Below are 17564 nucleotides of genomic sequence, written 5' to 3'. Positions count from 1 at the left end.
TTAGGATTGAGGCCCCATTGTGCTATGCACTGCTTAAACAGAGCATTAGAAAACTGTCCCTTTTCCTAAAGAGTAATCTAAATATGAGAGAAGACACAAGTAGGTTTAACAAGCCTTAGGAATCAGAACTGAAAGGATGGATGAGGGTAACATTGATAAATAAACTGCAAAAGATGCCTGAGAAGAAATAAGTTACTGAACTGCCGTGGTACTCACCTAGAATGGGAATATTAAAACAACAGAGGTAATGGAATATATTCCTGTCTGGTGGGCATTATATAATTTACAGTGGCAAATCTATTATAGACATTTTGCTGCCTTTTCAGGAAATGCGCAGGCTTTACAGATAGCAGTGAGATGACCAAACAGTATATCTACTGTACTACGCTGCTGTCCTCAAACTGAAAAACAGCAATAATGCTTCACAATATCATCATTGCTTTTCCCTTCCTCCTCCAAGAAATGAAATCAGAAAAGAAAAACATCCAAAGAGACCACAGGAACGACATGAGGAACTTATAGTAGATGATACCATCTCTACCAGTCTAATGACAGCACAAACAACTTCTAGAATTCCACCACAGCAGTCCCAAATACTGTTCTTAGTCACAATATTTTGTACAATTATAGGGGAAGACGCCAAGGAAAGGTACCACCCAGTTACAGGGGAATTTGATACTGACTCAAAATCAGGGTCCAGTAATAGCCTGGAAGCTGTTTCTCAAGTATTATATCCATTATGGAGGATGTGTGTTAACATGCTGTAGCATATAAAATTACTCAGCAAGGGCTCTTAAGAAAAATAAGTGTCTGGATGAGGAAACTCACAGTGTTTTTCAATCACTTCTTCCTTACCCAACTGCCAGAAACTTCCAGACCCTTAAGGAGGAAGGACAGGGAACTACAGCCACAGGGGATTAGCTGTCTGCAGACTCTTCCCGTTCTATACATATGGAAATACCGCTCCACTAATCACTCAGAAGGTTAGGAACACTCAAGGAGGCAATTCTCTCACTCTGCAAGTAGCGGTGAACTCCCTACTTCTAGCTATTTCAAACCTATATGGGAGACTCAGAAAAACTGGATACAATTTTTTTTGTAATGCTTTTCCTTTTTATCACCTCTTTCTCTTTTTTGTACCTTCAGTCACAACACAGCGATATGAGGTACAATCCCTCTGTGCACAGAGTGTCACCAAGAGCAAAACAGGTTTCTTTTTCAATCTCACCTTTTTCATTTTCAAAAAAAAGGCAACCTGAAAAGTTACAAAGTATGTCACTTTCATGAAGCTTGCTGTTTCTGCAGATGGCCATGCAGGTTTGATATTTCATTATCCACCAGTACGCACAAAAAATAATATTCACAAAAAAGTGAGGAGGCATGTGAATACTAGTATTGATCATCTACTGCCCTCTGGAAACATATATTGTTCCTGCTGATTTCAATGGGAATTATGCACGCAGGCAAAAGCCTAAGCCCTAAAAAGTTTGGATTGGAATCGAATAATTTAGCTGAAGAACGTTCCTTAAACAAGACTTTAAACAAAGCTGCTGTCATCAAAGCAGCAGAATTCTCCCCAGGTCTCTTAAGCACATATTACACATTAAAGATATTTGGTAGTGAAAGGCTGCAAATATATATCATTACAGCAGCAAACAGCATGACGTCACATTCTATTCCACTTGATCACATCCCACCCACAAGACTTCTGTAGACATGAGCATCATATATTTTGTCTCAGAACTACTTCCCTCTGATGTTCTGGCTGCACAGTCATTCCTTTGCTTTTCTGTAACTTCTTGTATAGGTACTTCTAGCAGTATAATGGAATGCATGTGTTTTTATTTATTGCTCTCAACACTGAAAGTCATTTACAGAATCAGTTCAACTGCTTGTTTTGGGCTAGGTCATGGCATTTATGCTATAGCCCTGTGTAGGGAGCAGCACAGTGCTGGACCACCCCAGGAGGAGAGACTGCCTCTGGTAAAGCACAATCTCTTCTGTTGCTGCTCCTTGCACATGAGTGGAGTACGCGTCTGCATGTACACGCAGGGTGTGCTCCATCCATTACCATGGAGCAGATGGCTCCCTGCAGTGCACTCACCCTGCTTGGTGGAACAGTGCAGAGGAGGAGGGGCAATGACCTTGCTTCAGCCTTTCAACCTTTTTTACTTGCTTGTTCCCCACGGCAGAGCAGCAGTCAACTGTTCTTCCCCCTCCGCCCTCGCCCCTGACTACATGGACTGTTGTCATGAGGTGCCCTTGTGTAACCGTCTTGTGGAGGAGAGAACTGAAGATTATATACCCTCTCTCTCGCACCCCTACATACACACACCTGTGCAGGGGCTTCTTTCAATCTATTCCCAATACTGATTCTTACAGATTAAAAAAAGATGCAAGCTGAATCAGATCGTGCCGGCCTGTGCTCTAGCTTTACTCCTTCCTCGTTTCCTCAGGGAGCTTTGTGAAAACAGGAACGTTGGCATTTGTTCAGGCCTTATCTGCTCCTCATGTTTTTACTTGCAACAGATTCAGGCCTGTGTGTGTGCTGGTGCGTGCGCACGCAGGTGTGACATTCTGAGCTTTAACATGAGAAATACACAAATCAAGAACAATTACTTCGTTTGCCATGTACTGAGGCGATGTCAAGGAACCATGCAAACAGGAATGAGACCATGACGGCTGCTTTTACATTTCTTTCACCCAGACCACACTGAATTGTAAATACCAACAAGAAGGAAGGACAACTTATGAAATAAAGGATCACTGGCAATTTACAGACATATAATTGTACCAAGGGAAATGCCTATCTGTATTCCATTGACTTGGGCACCCCTTAACTTTAGAGTCTTGCATATCTTCTGCAAGTTCCAGGCAACGCAGCATTAGTGCGTTAACTGAAATCTGTGAACTTGCACAAGATGTAATGACTATATGTATCTATTGAGACTGAAATTGCCAAAGTCATTTCTAACTGGATGACTGTCCCTTTAAGGGGAGATAGATCCTCCTGTGATACATACAGATTGCCTGCCCCATTGAAAAAATAAGCACAGTCACATGACAGGCAGGTCATATGGCTAAATCAGGCCTTCTAGGGTGAAGATAAAACCAAAAGCCTTCAGGGAGCAGGAGCCAGCTAGGAAAGCTGGAGTGTGGATAGCACATCTCATACAGGAAAGCCACAGTAGGGACAGGACTAGAAGTTGTACCTGTAGGCCAGCTTGAAGGCTGGGTGGGAGTTTGTGTGATTCCTTACAAACTTTGTTGTTAAACACAGACCCCATCAAGCGGTGTTTCTTGACACAGGGAAACCTATGTTCAAGTTATTAGGGAGTCCAACCCCTCGCCCAGCCCTACCAGGTAGGTAGTGCTACTACACAATGATTGATACAAAAACACTTTCTAGCCCACATCTACCCACCAACTAATTCACAGCAACCAGTTCTATCACATCCAAATGTGCCACTCCTCACAAAACAAAAATCCTATCCGTTTCTATAACCATCCGATTTTAACTCCCCCTATAGCCACACTGCCACTGCGGCTAGACAGAGAAGGACATAACTGTCAACAGCTCCCATAATGGTAGAATCACACGGGTTCATGTAAGGGAGCTCTCCTTCCTTCCATCCTACTAAGTATTTTATAGTTGCTAACAGATGAGTCTTGTCTATTGTAACAGAACCCTGGGGGCAAGCTTGCTCCACTCACCTTCCCCATCAGGGCTCATGTTTTCATAGGAATCCCAGCGGATCAGTGGATCTGAGGTATTGTAGTCAACTATCACTCCATGGTCATTCTGCAGGTGTTCGCATCCTGAAAGGGTAAAGTCTTGGTCAGAGACAAAGTAGAGGAGGACTCCTGTGTTCATCTGTGTCTACACATACATCCCTCTCTGACAAGTTGCTGCTTTAGCAAGTATGTTAACCCCATCTTCAGAAGCGTGGGAGGAAATGCTAGGGAAAGACAAATCAACAGTCACACCGAAATGGACTATGGAAACTAAGGTTATATGATTAATGTTTCATCGCAATAGGAATAAACAGAGTTTAACTGGAGCCTCTGACTACAGAGTAACCCTGCCTATTTAATAACACTCCCTCTACTGCTAAAGGAGGGGGTATGTAACGTTCTGTAGCCACGTACCAAAGCTGAAATGGAAACTCACAATGAAAGCACAATCATCTCCATTGTCTATATAGTTACTAGTTCAACTATTGTACAAAGAACAGATGATGTAAGATCATGTTTACTTTTGGGGTCACTGTCATTCTGATATCAGAGAAAGTTTATTTAGTTGTTTTATTAAATACAAACATCATGTGTAAATGACAACAGGGCTGCAGTGAAAACAAGATAACAGCTCAGAGGCAAAGTTGACATTCCGACCTTAAAATTTTGGCTACTTTCCTCTAAGGCAGCAGATATGCTGCTGCTCCCCGAGCACTAACATTGCACTGAAGTCATATGGAATGAAAGGTTTGCCTGGTGCATCTGGCCTCACAGTAAGAGTGCTCTGCCAGACATACCTGGAATGTTCAGCAGTAACCAAGGAGTTAACTCACACATTTGTTTCACCCGTAACATGCAATTTATACATTTGAAAACCATGGTAATGAGGGATTTTTTTAGCTGTGCTCCGGTGACACGACCACAAAACAGGAACATTAAGAACTCCTGACTTTAATCTGGGCTCTGAGGCTGACTTAGTCCATGACAATAAGCAAGTCAACCTGCTACCTCAGTTTCCCTACCTGAGATAGGGGAGAACAATCCTTATGTACCTACCCCCACCACAGCCATGTTCTGAGGGGCAATTAATTAATATTTGTAAAATGCTTTAAAGAAGCAACGTGTTATATAAGAGCTATTATTAGGCCCACTTTTCAAACCTAAAGTTAGGAGCCTAAGTCTGAATTTAGGCACCTAAGTAACTACTTTCAGACACTTAAGTGCTGATTTAGGTCCTGATCCTGCAGGTACAAAAATCAGGAGAGCTCTGTACTGTGTGCCATATCCAGCCATTCTAACACACAAAGGATTGGGTCTTTTAGGTGCCTAAACAACCGATATTTAGGTGCCCACATGCAAATTTAGGTTTCTAACTCTTGCCATCCAAGTTTCACAAGTTCTTGTATTATTAAACTGTATGAAGAGTTGGAATTTTCCATTTTTAAAACAGTTCCTCAAATACTGAGGAACTAAAATTAGAGTCTCTTCAAAAATGGAGCAGAGACACTTCTTTTCCCTAGCCCTTTATGTTCTCAGCTGTGATATAAATTCCAACACTGAGCACCTGCTGAAAATACAAATCTGATTAATCCTCTAGGATACCAGAAAAATAGAAGTAATAATAACAGATTATGATCCTTTTTCAGGCGTGCAGACTGGCTACTTTTCAAGTAAAACATGAGCTTTACCATCCAGGAAAAGGTTAAATCAAGCTGGAGAAGCTATTAAAATGAATTTTCTTATAAGGATTCTCAGCAGGCAAAGGGAGAGCTGTGTGCCGGACTGGATAGAAACCAGCTTTTAACTGGTTGCTACTACTAACCTCCAAGCAATTAGATTGGTGAAAAATGCAACAGAAAGATTTCCAGTGCACAGTATATGTAACACCACGGAACAGATTATTTAGGGCACACGGAAAGAAATATATTTCAAAACGTCTCTCTTTTTCACTCTGTCTTAGGCAAAATCAATATTTACCTTTGGAAAGGCAATAAATGTGTAGTAGTAGTAAATTGTTCACAAACTATGATTTAATTCGTTTTCCTTGAATGTGGGAAGTTTCATACTATTATGGGGCAGATCCGCACTACCGCTTAAGTCGTTCTAACTTACATCACTCAGGTGTGAAGAAGACACCACCCTGAGCGACACAAGGTACAGCGACCGAAGCACTGTCCACACCAACAGTATGTCAGCAGGAGATGCTCTCCTGTCGGCATACAGCATCTCCACCAGACATGCGACAGCGGCGCAGCTGCACCAGTATAGCATTCCAGTGTAGACTTGTCCATAGACACAATCTTAGCTTATAATATGTTTGAGGAAGAGTACAGGGTATAAGTTGTGAGCCAACTTTAAACCTGGTGTAAACACTAGCAACTCTAGTGACAATGAAGTTCTATTTGCTTACACCAGGTATGATATTGGTCCAAAGTGTGTCATTTGTTTTAATATGTTCATGTATGACACCTTGGGTAACAATAAATAATAATAATGCCTGAAGCATTTTATATAGACCCCTGCTTAGATTAGATTTTTGAAGAAATTACTTTTCTTCAAATAGTGCTATTTTAAACACTCAGCATGTGATGTTATAGCATTGTGATCATAATCTATGTATGCCAAAGCTGTCAGTAGAATAGTATACTGTATGTTATATATGTGTTTTCTAATAGCTAAATTTTCATTAGTGCAGCTGATCAGAATTTGGCTAAAAAAATAGTGGAGTGGTTGATCAGTTACACTAGTGTAAATTCAGAATAATTTTATTAAGTTCTTATATTTCCAAGATAAACTGCATTCCACACTTTCTGCATGACAGCCTTCTGGGATGAAATTTAATCTTCGGTCTGCACTTCAATTCTGTCAGCTTCCAAAACAAACGGAAATCATTCTATATATTGAACACTCACCTTGGATTTTCTCTGGGGTGCCTGAAAAAACCAATTCAATCTTCCCATAATCAGGGAAACGGTCATCTGGAAACACAACAAAATATCTCAGCAAGTTTATTTCCCAGGGAATAGCATCAATGCATTTAGAAATCAAGATTTTAAAGTGGAATGAATACAATGTGTGTATTCTCTCTTTTCCTTTTTACTTAGATTCTACCAACTGTTTCTAAAACAGCAAGCTTCCCTCCCCCCCTTTCCCCCCCCACACTTCCAGTAAAAGATCACAAAAGTGGAAGTCAGTGTTTGGTTTACTTCCCAGAACAGTCAAAACACAGAAAGGAAATGACAACAACAAACAAACAAACAAAAAAAAACCCCTAGCTCTAGCGTTTTATTTGTAGTGGTTTCATGGCTCAAAAAACCCCAGCAAAATGATAATCCTTGACCACTAAACAAGTATATACACACAAAAAAACAACAAAGGCAACACTTTGGGAAGCATATACAATAGTTAAGCCAAGATTTTCAAAAGTGGCTAGTGATTTTGTTCCTCAGTTTTTGGATATAGAGGGGCCTGATTATAAAGAAATGATGACCATCCACACCAGAGTTCAGAACACACTGCTCTTCCTTGTGAATGAGCACCTGTAGAATGTCCATTTAATCTTCCAAAAATGGAGGCATCCGAAATCACTATGCGTTTTTGAAGACGTTGACTTTGAACACAAACACACATTTACAGACACACACTCACAACCCAGTATTCACATGCATGAGACCCTTTCCTGCCCTACTCCGCTCACACAAAAGGAAGCCCACCTTTGTTAGCATTGTCCAAGTCCTCTTTGCCAAATACCAGACCATAGCCCTGAACAGCACCTGTGTGAAACTGCAGACGGAAAACGACATCACGGGTGGCCGATCGATATTTTTTGTGATAACACTTCAGCTGAACAGACAAGAAAAAGAGAAACACCCCCATAAGTCCATTCTTAGAAATGTCTGTGTTTATATATCATCATTTGATCAAAACCATCAGTGATGCAATTTACTGCAGACTCCATCAACGGTGAAACAAGCAAAGTAGCTTATTCAAACATTGAAAAATTGTACAAGCCCAGAGCAAGTTACTCTTTTTTATGATGACTGAGTAAAAAAAAAATTACTCTTATCTCCATCAGTTATTTTATAAAATGGATTATTAGATTTGTAGGCTGGCTTACATCAGTACTTTTGCACGGCACCAAAATGAATCTTAAAATAAAGCACTGATCCTCAGTCTAAAGAGGTTTTCAGGGAACAGCATTAAAAGTGAACTTCAGAGGATGGTGTGTGAAGATCATATACATAAGTACATCTGACAAAAAACAGGGAAGGAAACAGAGTTATAGCAAAACTACCTTTTAGAGTAGTCCATGGGGAGGAAGGTATTCACAGTCACAGCCTACTGTACATGTTCTCCTATAATAAAACACTGATCACGTTTGGCTCATGGAGTGATGGCTCATAGGTGATGCAGGAGAGAAACACACATTGAGCCAGCTCACTACAGTAGCTAATGGTAGAGCACAGCAGCTAAATGCTGTCACTCACCACTTAACAAAGGATGATTTTTATAGTTTTTGTGCAACTCCATTGTTATTTTTTCACGGTTGGCTTAAGTTATCTCCCTCGATGCTGCATCCTTTTGATGTGCTTATGTAGCATAGCAAAGGTGACACTTCATAACCATGGGGCAGCATCAGATGTGTTTTGTCCCAAACCCACCTTGATTCTGATTTTCAAAGGCAGACTGATTCATCTTGGCAATTCAGACCTATTCTAAAGCCCACTGAAATCCATGGGCTTTGGATCAGGCCCCTAGGGAGAAATGGAGTCACACTAGTGAGGGATATTTGTTAGAGTTTAACTAAGTATATTTTTGCATGAATGAAACGAAAAAGCATCTAATTAACATACTGGATCTGAGTCTCCTCCCACTTACACTGATTTTACACCAATATATCTCCTTTGTCTTTACTGGACTTACTCTTGAATTACACAAGGAGACCCTTGTCTGAGCAGTTTGTACTGTAATAGTCTGATGAGGTATCTCACAAATCTATATAGAGATGAGGAAGGCTGAATGTACTTATTATGTAAGAGAAAGAGGGAGTGAATGCAAACAGTCCTAAAATTATTTTTCAGCTAATCAGTTTTTCTTATACAGCAATCACAGTGCAAATACCTGCATGCAAGTCACCTTACAAAACTCCAAATCATAAGAAAAGTCCCATAAAAGCGAATAAAGTAATCCCCAAATGGACAAAAATCTCAGTGATATTTTTAGTAATTTTTAAAAATACTTTTCCTTATTTTCCTTTAAATCCACTGAAGCAAGACAAAAGCCACATAGTCCAAGCTGATCCTAGGATACTGGGCTAGGACTTAAGAAACTCCTGGCTCAGCCAGACTCCTTGTGTGACAGGTCATTTAGCCCAGTGGGTTTCAACTTTTCCAGACTACTGTAGCCCTTCCAGGAGTTTGATTTGTCTTGCGTACCCCAAGTTTCACCTCAATTAAAAACTAGTTGCTTACAAAATCAGACATAAAAATACAAAAGCATCACAACACACTATTACTGAAAAATTGCCTACTTTCTCATTTTTAACCATATAATTATAAAATAAATCAACTGGAATGTAAATATTGTACTTACATTTCACTGTATAGTATATAGAGAAGTATAAACAAGTCATTGTAAGAAATTTGTTTGCACTAACTTCGCTAGTGCTTTTTATGTAGCCTGTTGTAAAACTAAGCAAAAATCTTGATGAATTGATGTACCCCCTGGAAGACCTCTGCATACCCTCAGGAGTACACATACTCCTGGTTGAGAACCTCTCACTTATCTACCCCTGTACTTTAGTTCCCCATCTGTAAAGTGGACACAATACTCCCTACCTCAAAGGGAAACTGTGAAGAGATAATCCATTTGTGTCTGTGTGGTGCTCAGCTACTACAGAGATGAGGGCCATATAATGCACAGTCAGATAGAGAGGACTACCCAGTTCTGCAAGGTGTGGGCGCCCTTCCCCACTGGCTTTTATGGCAGTTGAGGGTATTCACCTTGACATAGGATCAAGTCCCACAGAGAATATTTTAGACAGAAGGACCAAGCTTGTAAACACTTACAACCTGATCCACCAAAACATGTAAGCATTTTCCTAAATGTAAGCACATGGGTAGTCAACTGACTTCAATAAGATTACGGAGATGCTGACAATTAAGCACATGCTTAAGTGCTTTGCTGGATCAGTGCCTTATTCCTTGCTACCATGAATACTCTCACAAGAGAGAGAGAAATCCTGGCCTCACTTCAGTGAATGGGGGCAGAATTTAACCCTCAAATTTTGCAGCTGCATGTTTAATAATATACTGAATCCCTGACAAAAGACTACTGTTAGTCTCACCACCCTGTCAGTTACAGCACAAAAAGGACTGGTTTTCAAATGGAGGTGCATGGAGCTCTGATGGGCTGAAGAGCTAATGCTGATCAGCTGTGGAGAGCTGGCTGATTATATGTTGTTGGCTCTCTTCCATGTTTCCAAAGACTATCCTGGGTTCTCAGCACTTTTGACAAAAAACTAAAACTACAATTACTTAAGATTCTTCCAACTACCCCGAAACCAGAAAACAAACAACTAGAAACAAAATCAAGCCCAAACAATCCCCCAGCTAGCACTACCAACCCTCTTTGTGTCTCTTCTTCTGCACCAACAGATGGGCCTCAGAGCAAGCTTGAAAAGTCAGCTAAAATACATCAAGTACTTTCCAGGTAGTAATCTTTCATGTAGGCGATTTCTGTACGTGCAACGAGGATATTATGCACTCACACAATGGTGAATTAGACCAGAGGTAGGTCGCAGGCCTCTCTTTGTAAAGGATCTCACAATGGAAAGGTTTGAGAAGCCCTGAGCTAAAGGGAAGCTCCTGACACTTCATCTTCAGTCAACAGAGGGGGTGGGGTGAGGGAGGAAATTCTAATGGTCATCTTGCATTTTGCTATTTAGAGGGAGGGCTGGTTTCATTTAAATTCCACATTCTTGCAAAGAAATTAATAACAGTCTTATCCTATGTAGGCATTTACACTGCAGACTGAAGTCGATTTACTTTAAATCACCTTTCATCTGCCGAATTTTAGAAGTCACAGGAGCGTGATCACACGATGCTCCTTGCACTGGGCTCTTGCGTCCCCACTTGCTACGCTTGGGTCAACATTCAAAGCAGTGCACCGTGGGTAGCTAACCCACAGGGCAACTGGCCGCAGAGACTTTTGGGAAGCTTGTCAGCCTCCCATGATCCAACGTGCTCCCTCGCCCTCCCCTCTTGTCCCAAACAATCAGGCAATGCTTCTTCATGCCGTTTTTCTATGCCATGCAAATGCCATTGCTGGAGAGACATGGAGCCCACTCAGCTCTGCACTATCATTGTGAGCATCACAAGTACCTCATTGCTTATCCTGCGATATTTTCAAAGGCGAGAGAGGAGCTGCAGCATGGAAAATAGTGATGTAACTGAGGCTGCCCTGCTACAATTCCCGTTTGCTGCAGGCTGTCACTTATCATCTTCAGTCCATGGAGCGCTGGTTCTGGTCCCGGGAAACAAGCACAGATTGGTGGGATCGCATCATTATGAAGGTACAGGATGATGAGCGGTGGCTGCAGAACTTTAGTATGGGAAAGGCCACTTTCTTTGAACTTTGCGCGGCGCTGTCCCCAGCCCTGAAGCACATGAATACTTGCTTGAGACCAGCTCTGATAGTGGAGAAGCGAGTGGCCATCGCTTTGTGGAAGCTGGCAACCCCAGACTGCTACCGGTCAGTTGGGAATCAATTCAGAGTCGGTAATCCACTGTTGGAGCTGCTGTGATGCAAGTGTGCAGGGCCATCAATAGGCTTCTGCTAAGAAAGGTAGTGACTCTGGGAAACAGAGGATTCTCGGAGAATACCTCTGCACATAAATATCTGTTCCAGGAGTAACCCTCCACTGAAGTTTGCCACCACCCAGTAAGACCCTCCCCTCAAAAACACAAACTCCTTTTAAGAAGCTGGACTGGGGACATAACTGCAAAAAAAGATTTCCCACACACACTCACCAGATGTGTCTTCCCCTGCATATCTCAATCAGTCCCACTGTCTTGTGTGTGGCTGGACTGTTCTGGGGTAACGAACAGGTTCTGGCTCTCAGGAAGAATGGATACCCTGCTCTCTTGCACCCTGCTCTCCTCATCCTCATCCTGCTTGTCCACAGAGTGTTCCTCATTCGTCCTGAATTGGGATTCTTTGGAGGTATCGATGCTGCGTGGTGGCACAGTGGTAGGGTCACTGCTGAGAATTGCATGAAGTTCCTCGTAAAAGTGCATGTTTTGGGTGAGGAGCCGGAACGGCTGTTAGCTTCTCTAGTTTTCTGATAAGTGTGCCTCAGCTCTTTGATCTTAACACGGCACTGCTGCGCGTCCCTGTTGTGCCCCTTCTCCAACATGCCATGAGATATCTTCTTGTATATATCTACATTTCTTTTTCTGGCTCAGAGCTGACTCAGAACAGACTCTTCGCCCCACAAATTGATGAGATCCAAGACCTCTGGTTGACTCCAAGCTGGAGCGCGTTTGGGCCATGCAGTCACCCTGAGCAATTCAGCTACAAAGCTCTCTCCGTGCTGTCTAAACCGGAAATTGAAATTCAAAATTTCCTGAGGCTTGAGGGGAGGAGCTATTTCCTGTTTACATGTCCAGGTTACAGTAGAGCATGAATGTCCAGAGCAGTCAGAATGGGGCATTATGGGATACCTCCCGGAGGCCAATGGCATCCATTCATGTTGCACTCTGCCTACACTGATGCAAATTTGACCCATGGAATTCGAATTCAGTGCTACGCCACTTGCAGAGGTGGTTTTATTAGGTCGACTTTTACCACACTTTAAATCGACGGAACTTATGTGTCAGTGAAGACGCATACTTTAGGGGGTCGACCTCCATTGCCAGCTTAGACCATGAGAAAGGCCATTGGCTTGGCAGTAATCTGCATTAGCATGTGTATGGCTTCAGGGGCACAGGAAGGACTGCAAGAGTGGGGGTGCCAAGCAACCAAACTGGGCCAAAGTTGAGTGGTGTTGCAACCCTGTGTGCCAGGTCTTAATGCTACTTAATCCCCTCATGAAGGAGGGGTGGCTAGACTGAATCTGAACGAGTGGTGTTGCATCCTGATGCATGGGATCACAACGGCACTCAAATTTGACCTGGACACCTCTCTGTCATGCCAGCACAGAAGGGGCTCTGCCATTATGCCATCTAGCTTCTGCCATGCTCAGGCTGTCAAGGGGGGGGGGGAAGGCTGGGCATGTCCCCACCATTTAAAAAGTGGAGGTTAACGGCACCTCCCCCCACCAGATCCTATGTGTGGGTTACCGCTACGTATAGCATCAAGAGACTTGGTATTGTATTCCTAACTGTGACTTGTGTGTTGCTGTAAGCAAATCACTTAGGTGCACATTTTTAGATGTGCCCACTGGTCTTAGGTGCCTTGATTTACAAGTTCTGAATTTAAGACATCTGCGGCCTGAATGCCAGAAATGGTGAGCATTGCTGCTGGAGTTAATGAGTATATGGGTACTCGGCAATTCTGAAAACGGGGCCAAAACTATCTCCAATTGAATAAGCAAAAATGGAGGTGTCTGAAATCTGCAACCACTTCAACCTTCACCTCTCTGTGCTTCAGTTCCTTGATATGTAAAATGGGGTTAAGAATACTGTGAAGTTCTGTTCAGGACATCTAGAACTGTAAGCCACTGTGTTAGACATGAGTGAGTTTTGCTGGAGATTAGACTGTGTGTCAGCTCCCAGCCACACCAGTCTAACCACCTAACCAACAGACTCCAAGATTTTGGGCATACCTACATTCACGGCGGCACTGTCGGCGCCACCGGATCAATTCTGCAGCAGTGGAAACCCGCTCAATCAATCCAGAAGTCAACAGCATTAACCCAACCCCACAAAAAGATAAACACTGCGTCGACAGGAGGGCATTTCACGTTGGTGCAGCATAGTGGGAACGCTGCACTATGCAGAAGTTAGGAAGTTGATGGGAGATACGCAAGCTACTCTATGTAGCTTGTGTATCTCCTGTTGGCTGCCGCCGAATTTTGCCAGCAGTGTAGACCAGACCTTTGTTACTTGCTAGGTAAGGTAAAGACTGGCAATCAGTAAACCCCAGTTCCCAAGCTCTCCAGAGATGTCTTTCTGTAGTATCCAGGCCCTCTCACTGGACACCCCCAGAGACAATTAAATTCAATGCCTCCCAAGAGAGTATACACGCAAACCTTTTTGGTTAGCTGAGGACTTACTCTATACTTCAATATAATATTGAGGTCGTTTGTTGCGAAACTAAGAATAAGTTATTAATAAAGAACAGAGGTTTTAAGTGCTACTAAGGAAGAGAAAGAGAGGTGTGGTTACAAACAACACAAAACACTCTTCCTAGGGACTAAAACTTAATTGCAGCAAATTATATCTTTGCTTAAAACAGTTTCTCACAGACAGTAAGTTAGCAGCAGCTCCTGCCCTTTTGGCCAGGAGGATCCAACTTTCACAAGCTCACAAGATGCTGTTCTACCCTAAGTGATGGAAAACTAAATTGTCTTTTTGCTCACCTTATATTACCCAAAATCCATTGTCTTTCCCTCAAGATCTGGGAAGGATTCCTGAAGTGCAGACTCTGCCCACCAGAATGCTCACCAAGCTGCCGTTTGTTAGCTTGATTGCTTTGTTTACCTTATGTGTAAATGTACTCTCACTGTCCTGTGCCTGTAATCAAGTCAGTCAGAAAGGCGACTTCACATTCCTTTGTCTAGGGAGGACTCGATGTATGCACTGCCCCCGAAACACATTTGAAGAAAATATTTCCAGCACGCACGTATAACTCTTTGTACACAACCTGTACATACATCACACAGTGATTTTTGGGGTCCACGTGTCATTAGTTCACACATGATACCTTTTAGATACATATTATGTGTATTGGGGGCAGTGAGTGTGTCAAGCCTGTTAGAAGTTGCAGTATTGTGGGCTCTCTGCCAATGGACACTGAGAAGCTCTTAGGGACACAAATACCCATCTTTGTGAAGAGCACTGGGAATCTCAGATGAACACAGCTAAGTATGTTTATGCTAGAAAGAAAAGAAAAGAAATGAAAAGAGAAAAAGGACCTATCTAAGAGGAAGAAAAATCCCCAAAACATGTTAAAAAGACTAGGAAAGCTATTTTTCTTTTTTTTAACAAATTGAATTACTCAGAGAGACATAGGACACAAACTCCTTTTCAATCAAGGGATTCCTTTATTACATCCCTTAACACTCAGAAAATCTGTGGCTGGCAATAATTTACTATAATTAGCACCATCAGCTAGTCCACTGATTTAGCAAAACTGATTTAGCAAAACATAAGGCAGGATTGCCATTAGGATGCTTGAGTTCAGAAATAACTTAACCTACTTGTTACGTGCCAAATCCAGCAGTCCTTACTCAGGCAGACTGCCACCACATGAGGCAATTTGCCTAAGAAAGAATGGCAACATTTAGCCCAGATGAGTAAAAATGTTCAAACCATGGGTTACAAGAGAGTGTATGCAAAAGACAGAAATGACTTGCTCCAAGTTTAAGGTCAGACTGGAACTGTAACTATCATTCCATTCAATTCTGCTTTGTGAGGGAAAAAGAACTCAAGAGACTATACAGCTCATTTAGAATTAATCTTTCAGGGATAGTTAATACTGAAAGAGTTAGTGCTGATGACACTGGCTTTCCTTCTCTTTAAAATAGCACATCATTTTCATGAAAGGGTCATGGGTAAGAGTTTCTGCAGATGCCAAAGGTTAGAGAACTGCAAAGCACAATACGTTCTCCAGTCCTTGAGAAGTCTAACTTTGCACACATGCAGAACTGACTTAGAGGCCACCATTTCTTTTAGAGCCATGATTATAAAAATGCTGAATTTGTGCTAGCAACATACAATCTCACCATCCCCACCTAACTGGCTAATGGAGAGAGAACCCATTTTCAACAAGACCAACACCTTTATAACTAATTTTTCTCCCAGAAACCACTTACATATTTCCAAGTTCTTCATTTTCTTTGGTCATAATTCTGACCAGAATATTCATTCCATTGGCTGGAAACCCAAAACCCTGGACCACCAGCAGATGGGAATATTTTGCCTACTCGTAAGGTATTATAGGCGACTTTCTGCTCACAGAAACATAGATTCAAATTGGGAGTAATTGTTGACATAATGGAGTTACTCCAATTTACCACTGTGTAGTTGAGATCAGAACACTGCTACACGTTATTAGGATCCTGTTCAGCAAGAAATATAAGCATATGCCCAACCTGAAGCATCTGAGTAACCACATGAAGTCAATGGGATTACTCACATGTTTAAAGCTGAGCATGTTTAAATTGTTTGCTGAGCTGGGACCCCAGATAGCACCCTCCTGTTTGTGTGGGTCCTACTCTCAGAAAATGGTGATAGAAAAATGATTTTTTTTTTTTAAACAAGGACCCATGTGTTAGAACCATAATAATTGACAGGGGAGTGGAGAGGCATGTGTTGTACCTGCAACTACTTTTAGCTTTTTTTTTTTTTTTTATTGACTAGAGTCTATGTAGACATGGACACAATCACCTTTTGCCCCTTATTATTTTTCAATCTTTTCTTAAAATCACAGTAAGACATATCTTAATGAAGTTCTGCTGATTTGTTTTAATGTGTCCTAGGAGGGAAGTTGAGCCATTATGATGGACACTTGGGCCTTGCACTTGCAATGAACTCCTCATGAGAGGACTCCCACAGGGCTCATTGAAGGATTGGGGCCTGGATGGAGCGGGGGGATGGGGGGAATCTCTTATTCTTGATTTCTCAGGTATGCATAATATTGCCCTCTTTGTTAAGTTCAGCTTCCCCCTCCCTCTAGTTCATTGTGACCATCCCCAAATCCCCCATTGCTTGTTGCTGGAGATAGGTCTGACTCAAAACCCAAATCTGAACAGGCCCAAACTATGGGGTATTCAAAATCCAGGTCTGAATTTGTGTCATAAACCCATATCTGCTAGCATTAGTTGTCAGGAAAGCAGCCAGACGGCAGGATGAAGGGGGTGCTTGAAGATCAAAATTCTTTCCTCAAGTACAATTCACTGAAATCGATCTACTTGAAAGCAAAATTCCTAGGCTCATGTAATAGATTTTAAAGCCAGAAAGGACTGTTAGATCATCTAGTCTGACCTAAATCTAGTCTCTCAACTCAAGCCCCATTTTTTCCATATACAATTGTGCCAAGAGCGAGCAAAGAAATCATTTTTATCCATCTGTCCAGACAGCAATGAAACTCAGCCAAGGGAAAGTTAGACTAAATATCAGGAGACACACAGATCTTTCAGACTGGAATAGTCTCTCAAAGGAAAAGGTGGAAGATGTATGCTTTGGATCACAAAACAGTTGATAATATGCTATGAGGAAGAAAATCCTGTGTTGACTAGACAGAGGCAGAATAAAGGGCTTAATAAATGTCGCTCATCCTATCTCTAACATATATGATTTTATAGAGTGGGACAGAGTACTATATGGTTGTACAATGCATCTTTCTAATTTAAGATATCCCAAAGCACTTAGACATAAATTAAACATGCATTGAAGTGACTGTGTATGCAGAACTGACAGCTGTTCTGTGATAAGCAAAATCATGTATATGATTTGGATTTTGTCTACACAAGAAGGTTAATCCAGCATAAAATAGGGCGTGAATGTAAAGTGGATCAGCTATTCCTGATTAACTCCTTTATGGATGCTCTTATTACCAAATAAGAATACATCATTCTAATTTATCTTAAACCACTTCCAAAGTGG

The 17564-nt window shown here is 41.8% G+C and overlaps 1 protein-coding gene across 1 annotated transcript in view; it reads right to left on the bottom strand.

Moving 5' to 3' along the window:
- The window catches only part of TNS3 (tensin 3), a 338094-nt gene that overhangs the window by 128360 nt on the left and 192170 nt on the right, over positions 1-17564 (bottom strand). The window contains exons 16-18 of the mRNA XM_067550332.1: positions 7449-7578; positions 6648-6713; positions 3715-3819 (exon numbers count right to left, since the gene is read on the bottom strand). Coding sequence (XP_067406433.1) covers positions 3715-3819; positions 6648-6713; positions 7449-7578 — 301 coding nt within the window. The remainder of the gene's footprint in view (positions 1-3714; positions 3820-6647; positions 6714-7448; positions 7579-17564) is intronic.

Source organism: Emydura macquarii, unplaced genomic scaffold (genome assembly GCF_026122565.2).
Source record: "Emydura macquarii macquarii isolate MOO-44397 ecotype Brisbane River unplaced genomic scaffold, CSIRO-AGI_Emac_v2 contig_1263, whole genome shotgun sequence".
NCBI lineage: Eukaryota > Metazoa > Chordata > Testudines > Chelidae > Emydura > Emydura macquarii.
This window is presented reverse-complemented; position numbering and strand designations above follow the sequence as displayed.